The sequence below is a fragment of the Lytechinus variegatus genome, chromosome 14 (genome assembly GCF_018143015.1).
Source record: "Lytechinus variegatus isolate NC3 chromosome 14, Lvar_3.0, whole genome shotgun sequence".
NCBI classification, from domain to species: domain Eukaryota; kingdom Metazoa; phylum Echinodermata; class Echinoidea; order Temnopleuroida; family Toxopneustidae; genus Lytechinus; species Lytechinus variegatus.
In genome coordinates, this window is record NC_054753.1 from 5582437 (window position 1) to 5601319 (window position 18883).

At 36.7% G+C, this 18883-nt stretch overlaps 1 protein-coding gene across 6 annotated transcripts in view; it reads left to right on the forward strand.

The window, feature by feature from the left end:
• Positions 1–9628: 9628 nt before the first annotated feature.
• Positions 9629–18883, forward strand: part of LOC121427845 (titin homolog) — a 54791-nt gene continuing 45536 nt past the window's right edge. For 5 of the 6 annotated variants that reach the window (XM_041624416.1, XM_041624418.1, XM_041624415.1 and 2 more), the window contains exons 1-4: positions 9630–10632; positions 15716–15804; positions 16432–16460; positions 17346–17487. In XM_041624416.1, coding sequence (XP_041480350.1) covers positions 9780–10632; positions 15716–15804; positions 16432–16460; positions 17346–17487 — 1113 coding nt within the window. In that variant the 5' untranslated portion in view covers positions 9630–9779. Of the gene's footprint in view, positions 10633–15715; positions 15805–16431; positions 16461–17345; positions 17488–18883 lie in introns of all 6 variants that reach the window. The other variant, XM_041624414.1, reaches the window with a different exon arrangement.

The window sequence follows — 18883 nt, forward strand, 5'->3', positions numbered from 1 at the left end:
CACTATGGTATTTGTTAATAGTTCAATTGCTTCATGGTCACACCATTCATAGCCTTTGCCACATCAGAGTTAGACCATAAAAATGAATAACAGATGCATCGCTATTTATATGCTTGAATAATGTAATTCACAACTAATCTTTATTTAAGTAGGGTATTAGTTTTGGAGCCAGGAAGGGGCTACTTTTTAATTTCAAGATCGTGTTTTGATTTATAAATAAAAGCTTTAATATGTGCATGATAAACAAATATATATGTTTGCTGTATAATTGTGCAGTGAACACTCCATGTTTTGACAGACTTTAAAGGGGAAGTTCACCCTGAAGAAAACTTTGTTGTAAAAATAGCAGAAAAAATAGTAAAAAATATTGGTGAAGGTTTGAGGAAAATCCGTTAAAGAGTAAGAAAGTTATTAGTGTTCAAAGTTTTGGATTTGTGACGTCATAAACGAGCAGCTGCCCCATGTGTTATGTAATATAAAATGCATGAATGTCAAATTTTGTATGGTTCCTGAAGACATAATTTTGTTTTCTATTCATGATCGGGTGTGAAATGGTTTGTCTATTGATATACAAAAGGTACAGTGATTACCATTTTCAATTTTCAGAGAAAATGACATTTCATTGATATTTTACCATTCGCTATGTAGGAATGCTGCTCGCATATGACGTCACAAATCATATAATTGAAATTCTAATAACTTTTTAATTATTTGATGAATTTTTCTCAAACATTCGGCAATATTTTTTATTATTTTTTCTGCTATTTTTACAATAAACTTTTTGTCAGGGTGAACTTCCCCTTTAAAGGAAAGCAAATTATTGGCTTGGACAGGTCATTTGTTTTGAATTTACTCAGCTGATAATGAATGTAATGTTTTAATAGTTCCCTTTTTGTTTGCATCTAGGCGATATTTTCTTTTGATTATATAAAATATCTTGCTTTGATATTTATTTCTACTTTATAGAGAGTCTCTGAGATGATAAACATTTTCCTTTCCAGAAATTATTGGTAATACTAGCATTGCTAAAAAATATAAATTAATGAACTTTTGACATCTAGGTAGGTATACACTGACTGGTTGGTATCTTTCATTGAAATTTAAAGTTATTTCAGGAATTTGTAATGGTATTGTGACAATAGTCTGCCATTTTAGATTTGATTCAGCACACATGACGTGTGTACTGTAGACCCATGTTCAAATATTTAGTGACCAGTCGCCCATCCAGATCTATGCAAAAAAACTGAATTTCATTTGATCAAAGAGTTAAGAAACATGATGAATGATAAATGATTTGATAGATGAATTTGAATGAATTAATGTTAAGCTGTGAACATGAGTAGAGAAATGTAACTTATAGAGACCTTAGACTTTCTACTTCAAATGAATCAGTAATTATGGATAAGATTAATGATCAAGTGAAAAGTAAATGAATTGTATTACTTTTAATTGATCCGTATGAACAATAGAGTCAATGTACATGTATCATTAAAAAAAACACTCAATACCACAGCATTGTTGAAACATAATGTACTTTTTTGTAAAGTTTTTGCATCTCTAAATATTCCAATTCCCTTAGCTGGATAGCTTTGTATTTGAATGAATTTGGAAGATTAATTCAATTAATTTTCTTTGTTAAAGTTATTTCCACAATCATTAGTAAATTATCATTCAGTCTAGGGTAAAAAGAGGAACTACTCTAATGTAAATATGTCCTATGATAATTCTGTCTAGACCACATGTGCATACATTATTTATAGCGCACAATTAAAATTTGATATAAACAAAATATTGGTATAAGAGTTCAGGAAATTGCCTCTTGGAGCTGTATCCACTCACTTGACTCTTGAGCATGCCTATAGTAGATTTTCTATTGCACTCACTTTCATACAATAATTAAAAAAGGGAAAGAGTGCCGTTTGTATGAAATTGCCAAATATTCAGGCCTTTTTCACCCCCCTAAAAAGATCCCCCTAGGCCCCTTATTTTAATATCAAGCTGCGTGTACACGCTGGCAGAACTTCCTTGCCGCATACTATAGTAAGTCCTACATATTAAAGGGATGGTCCTGGCTGAGCATATTATATTTCAAGGAATAGATTAAAATTCACAGGGCAAAATGTTGAAAATTTCATCAAAACCGGATAACAAATTAAGTTATTGAGTTTTGAAGTTTGGGGGTTTCAGCAATGTTTTGTGAAAACAGTTATCTGCACGTCGTCATGTATTCATTAGATGGGCTGATGATGTCACATTCCCACAATTCTTATGTTATTACATGAAATTATAATTTTTCATTTTTTATTTGTGTGAAAAATTTTAAATGATGTTTCTCCATTATGATGAAATTAATTACAGCTATAAATACCTAAATTAAATGCACTGAATCAGTTGTCAATCCAATTGTTTTGGTTCATTGTAGAACATTTTTTGATAAACCTTATTTCATTTAAAATAATGAAATACAAACAAAAAAGTGGGGATATGACATCATCAGCCCATCTAATGAATATTCATGAAGACATTAATATTCATGTCTTCATTACTTGCTATCCAATTTTGATGAAATTTTCAGCATTTAGCTCTGTGAATTCACTCTATTTATTGAGATATGATTTCTTCAGCCTGGAGCATCTCTTTAATGATTAATCATCAATATTTTACAATTAATTTCCTGAATTCTTTTTCTCTATAAATCATTACCTTTTTACTATGAGGCTGTTGCCATGTCAGCAACATGATAATTTGATTCCGAAATTCTCCATCAACCTGCTATTACACTGATGACATCATCATCATCATCCATGAATTCTTGACATTATATGTTGTGAGCACCACTGATGCCCTTTTTACACAGGATTTTCTTAACCCCGGACTATCGCTAACCCCGTACTATCCTTAACCCCGTACTATTTTTTTTCCTTTTCACACATGCCAAAATTGTTATTGCTAACCCCGGATAAGGAATGCTTGCTTTTTACACACGAAACTCGCTAACCCCGGACTAGTGGTTTTTGTCGATCATTCGTAGTACAAGTGCTTCACTCGTACACTTTTTACACACGCTACAATTTCCTTAACCCCGTACTATAGGTAGGGCCAAATAGTACGGGGTTAAGCTTAGCCCACTTTCGTTTTACACATGCGATCTTAACCCCGTACTATTGCTCTTAGCACCGCAATTGGTGGGATAACCCTGCTTTTTTGCAGGGCCAAATAATCCCGTACTATAGGTGGGGTTAGCCCACTTTGCAAAAACGCTGTGTAAAACGAAAGTGGGCTAAGCTTAACCCCGTACTATAGGTGGGGCTAAATTGCCATTTAGCCCCACCAATAGTACAGGGTTAAGGAAATTTTAGCCTGTCTAAAAAGGGTATGAGTCATAGTTTAGAGCTCCCTGGACACTATTTTACCTTCAAAACACAGCTTTCAAAGAGTGTTTGAAATCGTAGTTGCTGTGCTTTATCATTTTTTGTTGGCTCCCAAGACCCAAACAAATCTTTTTAAATGTATGCAAACTTGAACGAAACACTACTAAACATTATGCATTCAGAAACTGAATTAAAATGACATTTGGCAGAACCATGTACTTACATGCTTAGAATCAATTTAATGTAATAGAAATCTTAATCATTATGAGGAGCGTGTGACACTGGGTTGTCTAGAAGTGTTTCATTCCCTTTTTCACAATAAAAATTGTGCATGTATTGGTGACAATAGAGCTATTACTCTTGATCACACTTTCCTATCATCAAAACCCGATTAACCCTACATCTATACCCATTTTATAAATTCACCCTCAAATAGTCTGGAATGAATGTTGATCAGGATAGCACAGCTCGGCAATAAAAAAAATGTGAGTCTGAATTATACCCTTTTCATAAACCTATCCTCCAAGTAGCCGCCTAAGAGTAATGCGGATAATTCAATAAAAATTGCGTTCATAAACTCTGAAAATAAGCCGCATTATTTTTACGAGCGCCCGTCCTGAAAAAGGCGGATAATCGCCATGACAACTGGACACGCCCCCTCCAATGCGGTTGTGTTGGAAAAGGGTGACCTTGTGACCGCACCATGGCAATTATCCGCATTATTTGGAAATGCGTTCATAAACTCAAAATCTTGTCCCGATGCTGCTATTATGCGGATAATAGCAGCATCAGAGTAATGCGGATAACTCTTGTCCTCCTCCAATTTTACGACCAAATTATGCTGCTATTAGCCGCCTAATTCATTTTGATGGGGTTTATGAAAGGGGTATAGTACAGCGAGGAAGAATACGCCAGAATAAGCCATATTTTTTTAGAATCCTGTTCATCGATTTAAAAAAGTGAGACTAGATGCGGCTTGGGTGCTTATAGAAGGAGGACTCTAGTAAGTAATGCAGTTTATTCTGCTTCTCAACATTTCATGAATTGGAATTTGGAAATAAACTGCACCTGATCCGCATCTGGTACGGAGCAGATCCGCATTCATGAATACATGAAAGGGGTATTATAGAGGAAGGGTGAGTAATGTCTTTGGTCTCATGTCAAGCAAGAAAGCATGGTATCATGTCTCCTAAGAACAATATGATGAGGCTGACTAAAGGATGTGAAGCAAGAGTCAGGATCCTGTACCTGCTCAGCTTGGGTTGTCTGCCAAACCAAGGGGGTCGTTTCATAAAACTACAAACGAAAGACTTAACCAGCAATTCTTGACCTTGTGCAGTTATCACCAAACAACATATGCGCCAAGTGTGTGTAAAGTCGTTTGCATCTTTTCAAGATCTTTATGAAACATCACCCTGGGGGCAACTCCTTGGGCCAAGCCAGTAGGTTCCCTGCCAAACAAGTCATGATGCATTCATATGATGTGGGTGTGTACTATATAATCAATCAGGAACAAACAGATAATAATGAGCAATAACAGTCTCAAACTATGATCTGGGGGGCGTTTCATGAAAGGACTTGTCAGACGTTTTATCCGACAAGTCCTATTTCATCCGACAGTTACCATAGGAACAGTGCCTCTTAGCCAATCAAAATCATGGAAAGATGTCAGATCTGACAACTTGTCGGATGAAAATATTGATGAAACGCTCCCCTGATCTCAAGAAACTCTGAAGGGACTTTTGTCCCAATCTGAAGATTGAAAACATTTTCAAAAATTGTGTAGCCTGCTGACATAAAATTTGTTTCTACATGCTCCTTGAGCCATCCAATAGAGTTTTTATTTTTTATTATCTTTTTGTGTAAAGGCCTATAAGGGGTTACAGCTCTGTTATAACTTTACTATACATGTAATTCATTTAATTGCTTGTATTTTCTTTAGGCAAGTAGGGATTGGACAGTGTTGATAACTCCCCCTCATGTACAGAAAATGACGCTGTGAGAATATTTGTTACTGTTGGATCTATCTTAACTTCACTTCAGTGAAGGTGAAGTGTATGTGATATGGTTGTCTAGACCAAAGTGAATTATTTACCGTGTTTACACATTGACTCGGCTCGCGTGTTGAATCCGCGAGCCGGGTTGAAGACTGCGAAGAAGGGATCAGAGATCGCGTTCATACGTACATATGAAAAGGCGAGTTCAACACGGCTCGCGGATCTCGAACGGAAGAAGAATTATGACGTCGCAAATTAAAGGCGGGAAATTCACCGCCGGAATCGAATCTTGTCCGTGCGAACAACAACAATGCCAAAAGTGAAAGCGCGCGCAGTGACCTAGGTCAAGAGAGTTCGACACGGCTTTCTGTTTACACACAAAAAAATTGCCGAGTCTGACTCGGGTCGCGGGTTGAAACCTTCGATTTTGTAGGATCGATAAAGCCGTGTTCGACACGGCTCGCGGATCACTCTGATCGCGTTTACACAGCATAAAATTGCCGTGTTGAGCACGGCTCTCGTGTTCAACCCCCGAGCCGAGTCAATGTGTAAACACGGTAATAATGTACCACATTGGGGTCAGGTCAGGTCTGCAGATAAGTAAAATCCCTAGTTTCCATGGTTACTGTGAAACAAACATGGATCAACTTCAGAGTCTGTTTGGTGCTCTCGAGAGGGGAAAAAAATGCACAATGATTTTAAAGGAAATAGGGTGACTGCTAAGGGGAGGGGAAACTAGTAGGCCTATATAGCATGCTATGTATTACCAAGTTCCCTGATGTCATTGTGGTTTACATCTTTTTCACATGTTAATCGTTTTTGCAAACCATTTTTTGTGTCCTCACACCTTTTGATAACTTGGATATCAGTGAACAATGTGAAGTGGGGATTTGCCTTATATTAAGTAATAATGGCTAGTAGAACTAGATCTATACATGTACAATGTATTACATAAACCTATTAAAGGCAGTGGGATTCAGGATCACATGCACTATCTCTTCTTCCTGAGGAGAATTCAGTTCATCATAGTCTTTTTATGATCAACCCAGATTTTCTTCATGTGTGTACAGTCTTTGGCACCCTGAGAGGTACTAGAGTGATTTTGACAGAAAAGAGTAATTGCTACACCTTACCTGTCAATACCAATTCTGCAAAATGCAATGATCGCAGTTCAGAACTATCTTCACAATTGAAGTGAAAGTGACTATTTAGGAGAAAGGTTAAAGTTGAAGTTCAATAGCATAAACATATACCTGCCACATTCATGGGCATATGCCAGTACTCACCTTTACATTCACATCAAGTAAAGTTTTTTCTTATTTTTCTTGTCTGATCCATACTGGATTTAAATGGCATGGGCATATGGGATTAAAAAATATATCACTTGGAAGTCGATTGTGTTTTCTTTTGTTTCCACTGTATATAGGCTGCACACACAGACTACAATTAATTTTGAATTAAGAAATGACAAGGGGCAATGAGTTCCAATTCATAGACAATTCTTCAACATATCTAATCTCTTCTATAATTTACAGTCTTTTTAGCCTTCAGACTACATGCCCCCCCTAAAAAAATACAGTAAAATAAACAATAGATTTCTTGAAAATTTTCACCAGTACTTGGGAGGGGATGAGAGGGGGCAAGGGGTGATGAGAATTATTCCCCATATCTCCCCCTAGATTGGCACCTAAATGGTACCCATGCCCGCTCGCCATCTTCGTTTATCTCTGGCTTCTGCAGTTCATGTGGATTATTGCAATCAAACTTGAGAGTAAAAAGTATAAGAATGAAAGGAAACATTTCTTAAGAAACACAAACCGACCATAGACCTGACTAGGTATGGTTTAAAGTTTGATGCTATATATCTTTTTTAAAAGCACTTGCCCAGTCGGGCAAGTAAATTTTCAAATAGTTGGAATATACTTGCCGAAAAAAATTATTTCACTTGCCCGAAAAAAATATCCTTGAAAAAAAAGGTTTTACCTCTTCAAAAGAAAGTTTTGTGTTTTTTATAAACCATTGACCCTTTTCTCTCTTTTGACATGAACTGATCTACCTTGTTATCGCATTTCTTTGTCCAAAGTGATTTTATCTTGCCTGCCATCACCAAAATTATGGTCAATATCATATCATCGACCCTAATTTTGGCCATTCTACTGTGAAAATTTTGCTTGCTAAATTCTACATAACACTTGCCTGACTCTAACTTTTACTTGTCCCGGGCAATTGGGCAAGTGCTTATGTAGCACCCTGACACTTCTTAGTTCATCAGACTGTTCATTTGAGCATTGACCCTAGGCAGAAAATGGTTCTTTTCAATGATCTCATAACCAGAGAACGGATTTATGAGGGCGGGATAATCCTCTTTAATCTTCAGATTATATCCACTTATGGAATTAAAATTTTAATGAGAGTTTCATTGACCATGAGGCATGTATGAAGCGCAGTCCTGTTTTTTAGATCTACATGTATGTGATAGCTAGTTGTTAGTTTTATTCACCTTTCGTTGATGTCTAGAAACTAGATTCCTAGGCCTTGTTCCTTAGCCGATGGGAATACTTTCTCATTCATCCCAGGATGCAGTACTTGAACAGTCGTCACTGATGCCAGGTCACGCTTATCGCTTTGATTTACAATGATTTGACAGAGGCCCACATTGGGTGTGTTCATCATTGTTTCATTTTTTTGTTTTTTTTGAGAGGTTGTAAATGAAGAATGATACATGATAGATAGATCTATTGATAAAAACATCATTGCGACAAAGTAGGGGGACAAGAGACGTTTTGAGGGCGGTCCACCAGAATTTAGGGGGATGCAGGAAACAAAATTGACAAGCAAAAGAAAAAAGAAAAAAAAAGTTATCAGCTAAAAATTTAGGGGGGGGGGCCGTTCACCCCGTACCCCCGCTTCCGCCGCCTATGCCTACACCATGTATTTGTAATAATAGGCCCTTTTAAAATGCAACATGGTTTTCTGTTTTTATTCCTATCTTCACCATAAGATACGTACATGTATCTAATGGTGCTTGTTACGATTCCTTTATTTCAATTTTCAGGGAAAGTGTTATTGTTTTGGGGATACAACTATTATAAAAAATTACTGCATGGGCGTGGTTGCATCATAACAAGAGTCCAAATATAGAGGAAAACAAATACAGTAGAATATTTTGAAATTGATTTTTCTTTCTGATTGCTGGCTAGACCGAGGACTGGAAGTAGAGCCAGATATCTGCCCTTCAATTATGATAATCTCCTGATGTGATAATTGAAAGTTGTTATGCACATTGGATGACCGAAGTTAATGTTTCTCTTACGGGGATGTTCCAAGATTTGCTCCATGTTTCATACCATTCTTGATTGAATTAGAGGGTCATTTTTATTTATAATAGGGCTAAGTACGTGAAACCATATGGGCGTTTGATTAGTTTTTAATTACTTTTTCTTTGTTTTACTTGTAAAAGCAGCTCTGATTGTCTGTTCAATCACATCTGATCAAAGTTTAATGCATTGTCTTTGGCATCTCCAAGGATTCATAATGCAATATGGCTTGAAGCTGCGACAGTTGTCACAGAAATTCCTTCGCATTTTCATAGGTCTGTCATGTTGACATCACTTATTTTGCAAATCTTTCTCCTCCTTCTGCCTCATCAATGGACTTAAGCCTAATCATCAAGACTCAGTGAGGCTCACATGAGTGATTTCTAACTATGTTTCCGATGAGCAGCGCTCAACCATTTCATCACCACTTTTTTCCTGATTAGCTGTGCTAGAACCACGCAGACATCAGTGTGTGGGATCATGTAAGGGGTTTGACGTGACTGATTTGTGTATTAGCAATCACGGATGTGGAGAGGGTATGTTCCCCAAGAAACTTCTGATCCGACTGCAAGGTGACATGGACTAATTAAAGAGATTTGGAATGTCTTGGCTTACGTTGTGACCTATGACTGTGCCTGTGACGCACTGGGAATTGGAAAGCTTAGCAAATTGTTAATTTCTAATGGCAAGTTAAAATTTATGTGGATATATCAGAAGATTTGTGAAAGTTGCTTGCTGGTGAAAGTCGGAAAGACCTAAAGCTGTAATCAGTTGAATGAGTCTGACAAAGATTTAGAAGTTAAAACATGCTCCCAGGAGTATGTGAATAGAATAAGGATTTCAGGTTAACCACGTTTACTGCAGGACTGCAGCATTTATTCCTCCTTAGAAGTTGATATGGAAGAAAAGATCGTCGAAAGAGACTGGAATGTTAAGAATGTACAACTTTCAGTTAAGCCATAATATTAGCCATTCAACAATACTGCCTTAATGCTGGAGGTGCTTTCTCAACATTTTCATTGAAGATAGTCTATTTACTTTGAAGTTCTTCACGGGAAGCCTCTACTGTTTGTACCCTCATATCCTCAACCAAGATGGAAGGATTGTTATGTTTGTCAAAACCTGCAAAAGAGTATGCGGAGTTTCAGGCATGCCCATCAGAAAACAACAATGCTGACCCTGATTCTGAGGATGTCCCTCACAAATCCAGCCTCTCTGGAAAGCTATCTACGACATCGATGACCTCTGTCGGATCGATGTCGGCAGTGAGCAACGAGGAGCTCAAGGACTTCCTAGAGCAGATGAAATGGCACATCAACAACAAGCTGGACAATACCAGGATAGAGATGGTGGAACTACGGAAGAAGGTGAACTCTATCGATGAGAAACTAAAGATTGTCCTTGAACAGAAGGAAGGTTCTTGTGAGCATTGCCATCAGGAAGTTGAAAATGGAACATTGGAACCAGGAGAAGAAAGCGGTGGAGCAGATGGAGATGGTGGAGGGGTTCCTTCCGCGGGGAACTCCAAAGGTGGTATACGACGAGGAAGTGGTAGTCTAGCAAAGAGCATCAAGGGTGTTTTCATGAACAGCAATAACAACAAAGTAGATAGGCATAGTCATGGAAATCTCAAACCAGATAAGCAGACCAATGGTGGACCCATTGCTGAGGAAGAAGAACTTGAGAAACGGAAAACTGTCACATTTGGACAAGATGTGGTTGTAAAAGAATTCCAGAGAGTTTTTAGTGGAAGGAAAAGATCAAAGAAAGGTCAAAAGGTCATTGTCAGGGAGGAAGTTCCAGAAGAAGATGAAGAAGAGGCTGAGGCTGAGAGGAATAATTTGGAAAATGGAAAGCACAGTGAAATTCTCAAAGAAAATGGGCATTCTAAAGATGAGGATAGTGATGATTTTACAGATTCTGAAGAAGAGACGCAAAGGTCAGAAGGTAACTATGATTTATTATACAAAAAAATGAACATACCTATATGTCGCATGCACTACATTTGGATCACACTGGCAAACAACAGTATTTAGATTCTGTTGCCAGCTAAAAGGAAGAGCTTAAATGTAGGCTATAGCATATGCTCACTTATCTTTTGGTTAAAAGTAATGAATAATCAACAAATTCTTCTAAAAATGATTAAATCTTTCCATATTTGGAAACTTTTGTTGCGTATTATACATGCACCACAACAACTGCTTAATTTGAAAGAGCGAAAGAGGATGTACTTGGAATTTCCTGTAATAAGTCTTGACATACTGTGCTACTTTGTTTCCTTGCTGTCATATCTGACAAACTTAAATGAATTTTAAAAGTCCAACAGAAATGATTGCAGCGACTGTGTAGGAAAATGAAGTTTGTATGATTTGTTACACTCATTAACAATTTAGACAGTGAACTTGAGAAAATAAGTTCACCTACTTTAGATCATTAATCTCTCAAATTAGTTACATTTCCTTCCCTGTTGAGTTCATGACCAGTCAGGGTTTAGGAAGCAATGAAATCTAGCCATTTCATTGAAAGCACACCTAAGCCACGGATTTAGAGATTTTCTGGCCTGAGATATGTAATTCAATCATAACCTTATGAAAAATCCCTGGGGAGTACCTCCATGAAAAAGGTTTTGAAATTATTATTGGTAGGTGTGATCTTTCATTACTCCCTCATTAGGTGGTTTCAGACCGCCTCGAAGTTCGTCAGTTCCAGGTATCTTGGTAATGTGAAAGCAAACTACGCGTAATTTCCCCGAAAAAAAATACCCGCTAAATAGTAGGGACTTGGCAAAATTACGAGAACTTTCGCAGGGATTTTTCCAAGGTCACAGGTATTTTGGCAATGTGAAAGCAATTTACTGGAACTTTTAGCCCAGCGTGTCGTTGGGCACGGGGGCCCTGGGTGGCTGCTGGGCTAGTGATTTTGAGTCTCGCGCCTTACCTGCTAATCAGACCATACTGTGCATGCTTGTAACTTCAGGAACTTATCCCGAAGGTTATGTTTCTGGGTGGTGTGAATGCAGGAATAATTAATGGGTATATTTGTTAGCCTAAAAAAGTTCTCGTAATTTAACAGGGATTCTTATGATTGAGGCGGTTTGAAAATGCCCATTGCAATGTAGGTGGTTTACTAGTATTCTGCCCCATGGATGGAATGAGAATATATTATTGCAATTTAGATTATACACTACACTTGAGGGGGTGTTTGGAAATAATTTGGTCACGCCTGTGTACATCAATACATTTGACTGCCACCTCCCTCATCCCCCCCCCCCCCCCCCGCCTTGTGGGTGATCTCCCACAATTCACCCGCGGCAAAGTTTTGACCATGTTCGAAACTCTTCTTCGTTCATATCAGACTTGCGTGCACTTCTGTGGGCAACTGCGAGATACATGCAAGATACTGTCAGTGCGAGCGACCTGCGGGCAACTTGCAATTAGCAAAATAGTTACCTGGAGGTCACATGCAAGGCTTGTATGGAAACGTGTGACAGGGCTTTAGTCTTAACTCACTTAAAGTGTCAATAAACTGGAAGGATGAGAATGGCGGGTTTGGGTTCATTAGATGCATCGGTGACGACAGCCTATCGTACATCACAAGACGTGGGCTCAGAATTGCATTAGTGTGTATTTAATGAAGCCAATATAGCTTGTTTCAAGTTTGAAAAGGGAAAATGATTTTTTTGTGTAACTTGAAGCTATGTGTTCATGTTTGCCCTGTGTCAATGAACCATATGTTTGAATAAACACTGTTGGTAATGGGATTGTCTGTTGGGTTGTTTGTTTTTCCAAACTTGAAAGTATTTCTGGCATTCATTTTGAAGAATGGCACAATCTTGTTTGATTGTGATTTCATTTTGCTTGCATGTGTATTGATGTGTGAGTTTGTGTTTGTAGTTTGGTTATAGGTTTGTGCTTTATGTTTCCCGTCCTTTCTTAGATTTAGATGGATATTTTCATTGATCAATAATGAAATCTGACTACAGTATTGATTTTGTATTGATGAATTGTCATTCAGATGGTAAATAATGTGTCAATGTCAGACACAATTATAATATTTGGATTTCCTCTTATGGCGAATAATTATAAAATCATTCATGATGACATTCCTTTGCTATTGAACTACTGACACAATGAGAGTGTTTCTTTTACTTTACACCAACCATCCGATTCTCTGTATGAACTCACAAAGTCAATATTGAAGATAATATTGAAAACAAAATAAAAATACAGGAACAGGTGATGAAAAAAAAAGAATGAGAGTAAAAGGAGGAAGGAAAGGGTTCCCAAGTGAGAAGGGAAGAGCATCTTTTCGATAATAAAGAAATATAAATTTGAAGGTGAAAAAATATCCAGGTCCCTGTACTGTGGTTATGCTGGGGGAAATGGGGGACATGAAGGTTAGGGTAAAATATTGGCCTATGGCCAGGGGTGTTGTGTAGTTTGTAATTTCCACTTAGCTGAAATATGATAGCTTGGGAATTCAAGCTCTTGTATATTTTTTATGTAATGGACTGACTTTGAAGACTACCAGGGGCTGAATGGAATCATGTATTATTTGGCTAGGATTGTACAAGACCCACTTAGATGTTGTTTGAAGGTTTGCATGGTGGCATGTACAATTGCTGATGTGGTTTACGGTACACCATGTGGAGTGACCCACTCCACAAGACCCACTTAGCAGTATAGTTCCAAAATGTGGATTTAGTTTTGTTATCTGACATTTGAATAAAGTAAAGTATTATTCCATTGCAACTAATTGTATTTGAATGAAATCAAAACACAGGGAGAGAAAGAAGTGTTTATAACAATTATATTAAATTAACAACCTAATAATTGTATTTCACCTCATGCTTGTTCAAATGAACTTGAGAAACTTTTTAGCATTGCATTTTACACTTATCTAAAAACAAACAAAATACAAAAAATACCCATAGGTTTATTATAACAGCTATGTCACAAAACATGCAAGCTCTACAAATTGATAGGTAAATATGCCAATTAGGAAATAAGTTGGGCCTAATCCCATAAATGCTCATGAATACTTACAAATTTAATTAGGAAATTGGTAGTTAGCTCATTTACCAATCCTGCTGAGCAGATCCTCTGTGTGTTTTATGTTTTAGGCAATATTTTCTGTTGTGCTTCCTCCAAAAATTAGGTGAATGGATATGGTGTTGAAAATTGATTGCATTTTAAAGAGAAATTTATTTACCAATCACTACAACTTAGACATACAGTCTTGCAAACATTATTATTTTATTACCAGGAGAAAGGAGAGGGGAGGGGTGGATGAGAGTAGCATTTTTGATGCAGAATAAAACTTTTTTTTTCCAAGATTGATGTGGACATGCTGATTCTGAGCCCCCCATTCCCTCTTAAAGGACAAGTCCACCCCAACAAAAACTTGATTTGAATAAAAAGAGAAAAATTCAACAAGCATAACACTGAAAATTTCATCAAAATTGGATGTAAAATAAGAAAGTTATGGCATTTTAAAGTTTCGCTTATTTTCAACAAAATAGTTATATGAACGAGCCAGTTACATCCAAATGAGAGAGTTGATGACATCACTCACTATTTCTTTTGTATTTTATTACATGAAATATTTCAATTTTCTCGTCATTGTCATGTGAAATGAAGTTTCATTCCTCCCTGAACACGTGGAATTTCATTATTTTAACATTTTGTGCTTCAGGCAAGGAGGTCCTAATCGTCAAATTCGTAAAAATCGAAATATTGTATAATTCAAACAATGAAAAACCAAAGAAATAGTGAGTGAGTGACATCATCGACTCTCATTTGGATGTAACTGGCTCGTTCGTATAACTACTTTGTTGAAAATAAGCGAAACTTTGAAATGTCATAACTTTCTTATTTTACATCCGATTTTGATGAAATTTCCACCATTGTGCTTGTCTGATTTTTCTCTATTAATTCAAATCAAAAATTTTCTGAGGTTGACTTGACCTTTAATGCTTTTTCTTTCGACCGAACACTGATTAATTCATATTAGAAAACAAAATTTGTGTTTGGTAACATTCATGGATTGCATTAAGCATCCAAATCTGTATTATATAATTTTCTGTCTTGAAAATGATGTTCTCGTTTTTCCTAGAGCAGTACAAATTAGCCATATTTAGTATAATTGTGACTGTTACCATAACAACTTTATTAAACTAGTCAGTTCTTATCAATTGAAAAAAAATACACTTTGGCTACTTGGAGAAAACTCCCCCCCCCCCCCCCCCCCCCTCTACATTTGTAAAAGAAAATGAAATCAATAGTCATTAATTTCCGAAAGAGTTCAAGTTAGTTGCTATTGGATAATTTTAAGCATAGCATCAATCGATCCTTTCAGCCCCCCCCCCCCCCTCCCCCCGCTACACCTCTCCCTCATGCACATTTTTTGTTTAAACCCTGCTATAATTTGATTTTCCACTTCTATTGCCATGAGGAAATACGATTTAACAGCTCATGAAATCAAGATTTCCATGAATAAAATGATTGGTTTATTAAGACATTTGAATTTAATGTCACCTATTAGACCTATTATCAAGGACCTATTAGGTCCATGATACTATTGAGTCATGTTTACATGGTCAGTACAGGAAATGTGTGATTCTGGCATCATACTGGCATGTATTGTGCAATTTAATCCCTTATTTTAATTGGTGTAGAGTACCTGCACACTACTACTTTCTCTTTCTAATATCTTTTTATAGCATTTCATTCCATTCTTTTGTTCAGAAAAGATTCCATTCTTTGTAATAATAATTTTGGTTTTACTTTTGTTAACTGTACTGTTCCATAAGAAGTGACTCTTGAATAAATTGTTAAGGTTTTGAAAAATGATTGAATTATTTTCTGTTAAAATATACATGTATCTTGAATTTAAAAAAAATCAATTTTGACCATATGTGATGATATATTAAGCACTGCTAGTTTCACAGCCATGATTTGTATTTGCCCATTTTTACCTTTTTAAGTTTTATAATTCCTGCTTCTCACTTTTTTCCTTCTCTTTTTTGCAGCTGCTTCATCAGGAAGCAAAGGGCTTACAATAGATATTGCAAAGCTGAGAGAAGAAGCGTGGAGGAATAGCAAATCTGTTGATGCACCGGTAAATCAGTATTCTTTTGACATTTATAGTTGAATCACCCCCACCCCAATCACCCTCAACCTAATCTAATTATTATGTGTGGGAATATGTGAACATGTAATTTTTTTTACTAAAAAAGGAGATGTACAATATTCTTCAGATTTCTTCTGGTAATTTTAACTTCTGAGTTGAATGCATTCAATTTGAAATCTTTAAAACATCTTCATATGGCCAATACGTCTGAATTATAGAGTGCCTAATTGTGGCATCAGTTGTCATGGTGTCATGGCGGGCTGGTTCTAAACAGAGTCGCTCCTGACGATCCTTTGTACACTTGTATCATGCAGGCCACCATGCCGCCATGGCAACTGACATCATCGCTTTGGTACTCCATAAGAGAAAGAGAAACATAGAAGTCCTATCAATGATACTCATAAGAATAATGATAATGCTAGTGATGAAAATATTAATAACTCGCATACATTCAATTTCTTAGATGTATTAATTAATGTTAGTTCTCAGCAAGCTCATCAGCTGATGAACTTCAAGGTTCTGTTAATCTGCCTACAAACTTTTACTTACCAAGCTATAAATGTTGTGGAAATGTGCAATTTTATAAAAGTCATCTTGTTTATCCCTTTTTTTCAGAATCAATACCAAAACACAACAATTGGAGAGTAAGTAGTATCTTATTATGATTCAACCTTTTCATTGTTTTTTGTTTATAAAAATGAAATAAATGTTTATTTACAATTGTATCATACTTCAACAACAGGTGCTATAAAGAACATATTACCATCGTGTAACAGAGCTTGGCAAAGTGATGTAATGTTAAAATTGTTGTTTTGTTCCGTATAAGGCCTACACTATTTCCCTTCAAATTTCCTTTTATTATTTTGTCATGGTTTTATGTGATTGTTTTCAAAGAGGGTTATACTTCTCGGCAAAATCCACTTTATCAAAGCGTTAAAAAAGGGTACATTTTGATTGTAAAACTAACTTTGTTTCTGCTTCATAATTTTTTTCGGCCGCTCACATATACATGTAGTCATATTTTCAATGAATATACATTGGAAATAGTGGCCCACACTGTTATGCTGTCTGAAAACAGCCTCCTTGTTCCTGCAGAGAATGATCTCTAGATAGCAAAACAAGTTTACCACTTTATGTCATAATTCTAAAATCGGGCTCTCATGATGTTCATTTTTTTAGATAACAATGTTTTAACAGCCTAGCAATGACTCTAATGATTTTTATCACATTACCAAGGCTCCACACTAACCTTTTTTCATAGTGGCCCGATCAGTCCACCGAAATCATCAGTTTCATTTTTTTTGGTGGCCCTTAAAGCAAATTTAATGGCCCTTGAACAATAAAAAACAACAAAATTTATCAAAACTTTGGGAGCCCAACAGGGCCACCAACTGTTGGCTTTTACATAAATCTTTTGGCCCATCTCTCATTTTCGGTTGCCCTGGACCACCGGGTCACTGCTAATGTCGAGCCCTGACATTACAAAGAGCTTTATAAAATACCTCCACCTTGTGTATCCTTTCCAAAAGTCTTCCAGAAGATACCTATGAGATACCAGTACAAGATGAACCTCCGGCGTTACCACCCACCATTAGCAGACCCCCAATCAAGAGAATAATAGATGAAAGAGAAGACTTCTATGAAGATCCAGATGATCAAGAATCAGGAAGGGTTTGTAGATCTAGTTTTTTTTTCATGAAACTGCAACATTACTATTATGTGTGACCTGCCACTCCCCAAACTGACGGTAAATTGCCCCAGATGAATGTCACGATTTTCATTGAGCTCGACAAGACACATCCCAAGCATTGAAATGGTAAATGTAGTGTGATAATTAGATCAATAATAAACCAACACAGGTACTTGATGGAATGTAGATGATAGCCTGTGAGAGCTTCAGAGATTGAGGAGAAAAAAGGGTTTGATTTTGGGTTTACTCACTCATGAAATGTACACTCTGCTTGGTCTATAAGTGTAACTTTCCAAATAAACTAGACAAGAAAAGGGGGGCCAGAAACTAATTGTGTCTTTTATTTGAATTTACAACTTCAAATTTTTGACAATATGAAGAATTATTATTTCAGATGAGCAAACTTATTACTTTTGACCAGAAAAATATTCCCTGGTGGTTCCTTGTTGTTTTGGGGGTGGCATTTCATATTTCCCTCCCCAGAATTCTGATTAGGGACATCCTGGTGTCCATAAGGGTACATGACTTGTACATCTGTAAAAAATAAATACTTTGGATTAATTTGGGAAATGATTGATTCTTTTCACCAGCATAATCTGACAAAATCTGTTTTTTAGCTGCTTTCCATGAAATTCATACTTGAAACTTTATAGTTTTGAAATCAAATTCTAAATCTTTGCCAATCATTTTGACTTTCTAAAAGCTAGCAACATTGGTTAATAGGCACGCTTATCTTAAGAATTAAAGGATGCAGTGGGAATAGCAGAGTGCTGTTGGACTGCTGTGTTTAATTTCTTTATTATATCCCGAAACAAAGCAACGCAATCGAGAACCAGCCGCGCAGTTTGCAAAGCATTTACTCTTCTCCTTATTTCCTTTTTTACTTGGCATTTGAAATTCTCAATATTCCCAAAAGAAACAAGCTGCAAGTAGGTTTGCTCTTTGTATGTTAGCTTTGCAATAGCTGATTCAAGAAATGTATAAATATATGTTCATATATTTTTCATTGTTTCTTCAAATTTGAGTGCGTTTCTGCTCTTAATTCAATGATGTGTGTGGAGATGGCACAATCTATTACCCATCTATCTTACTGCAATCCTTATTTTTTGCATATAAAATGCCTGGCAAAACCCTTGATTTCAACCCGAAAAAGTGTATCTAAACTCATATGAAATACATGTACCTGTTCTTTGTATTGATTGGGTTTATCCCTATCTAGGCCGGGGTATTTTGGGAGTTCTTATGGCAGGAGGGGGGGGCCCCCCCCCCCCTTATATCTCGGCAGTCGACCGTGCGATCGTGCCGAAAATTGGCACGTGGGTTGCCTGGGACATAATCTACAAGATTGTATAATAATTTTTTTCATGTGAGTGGCTA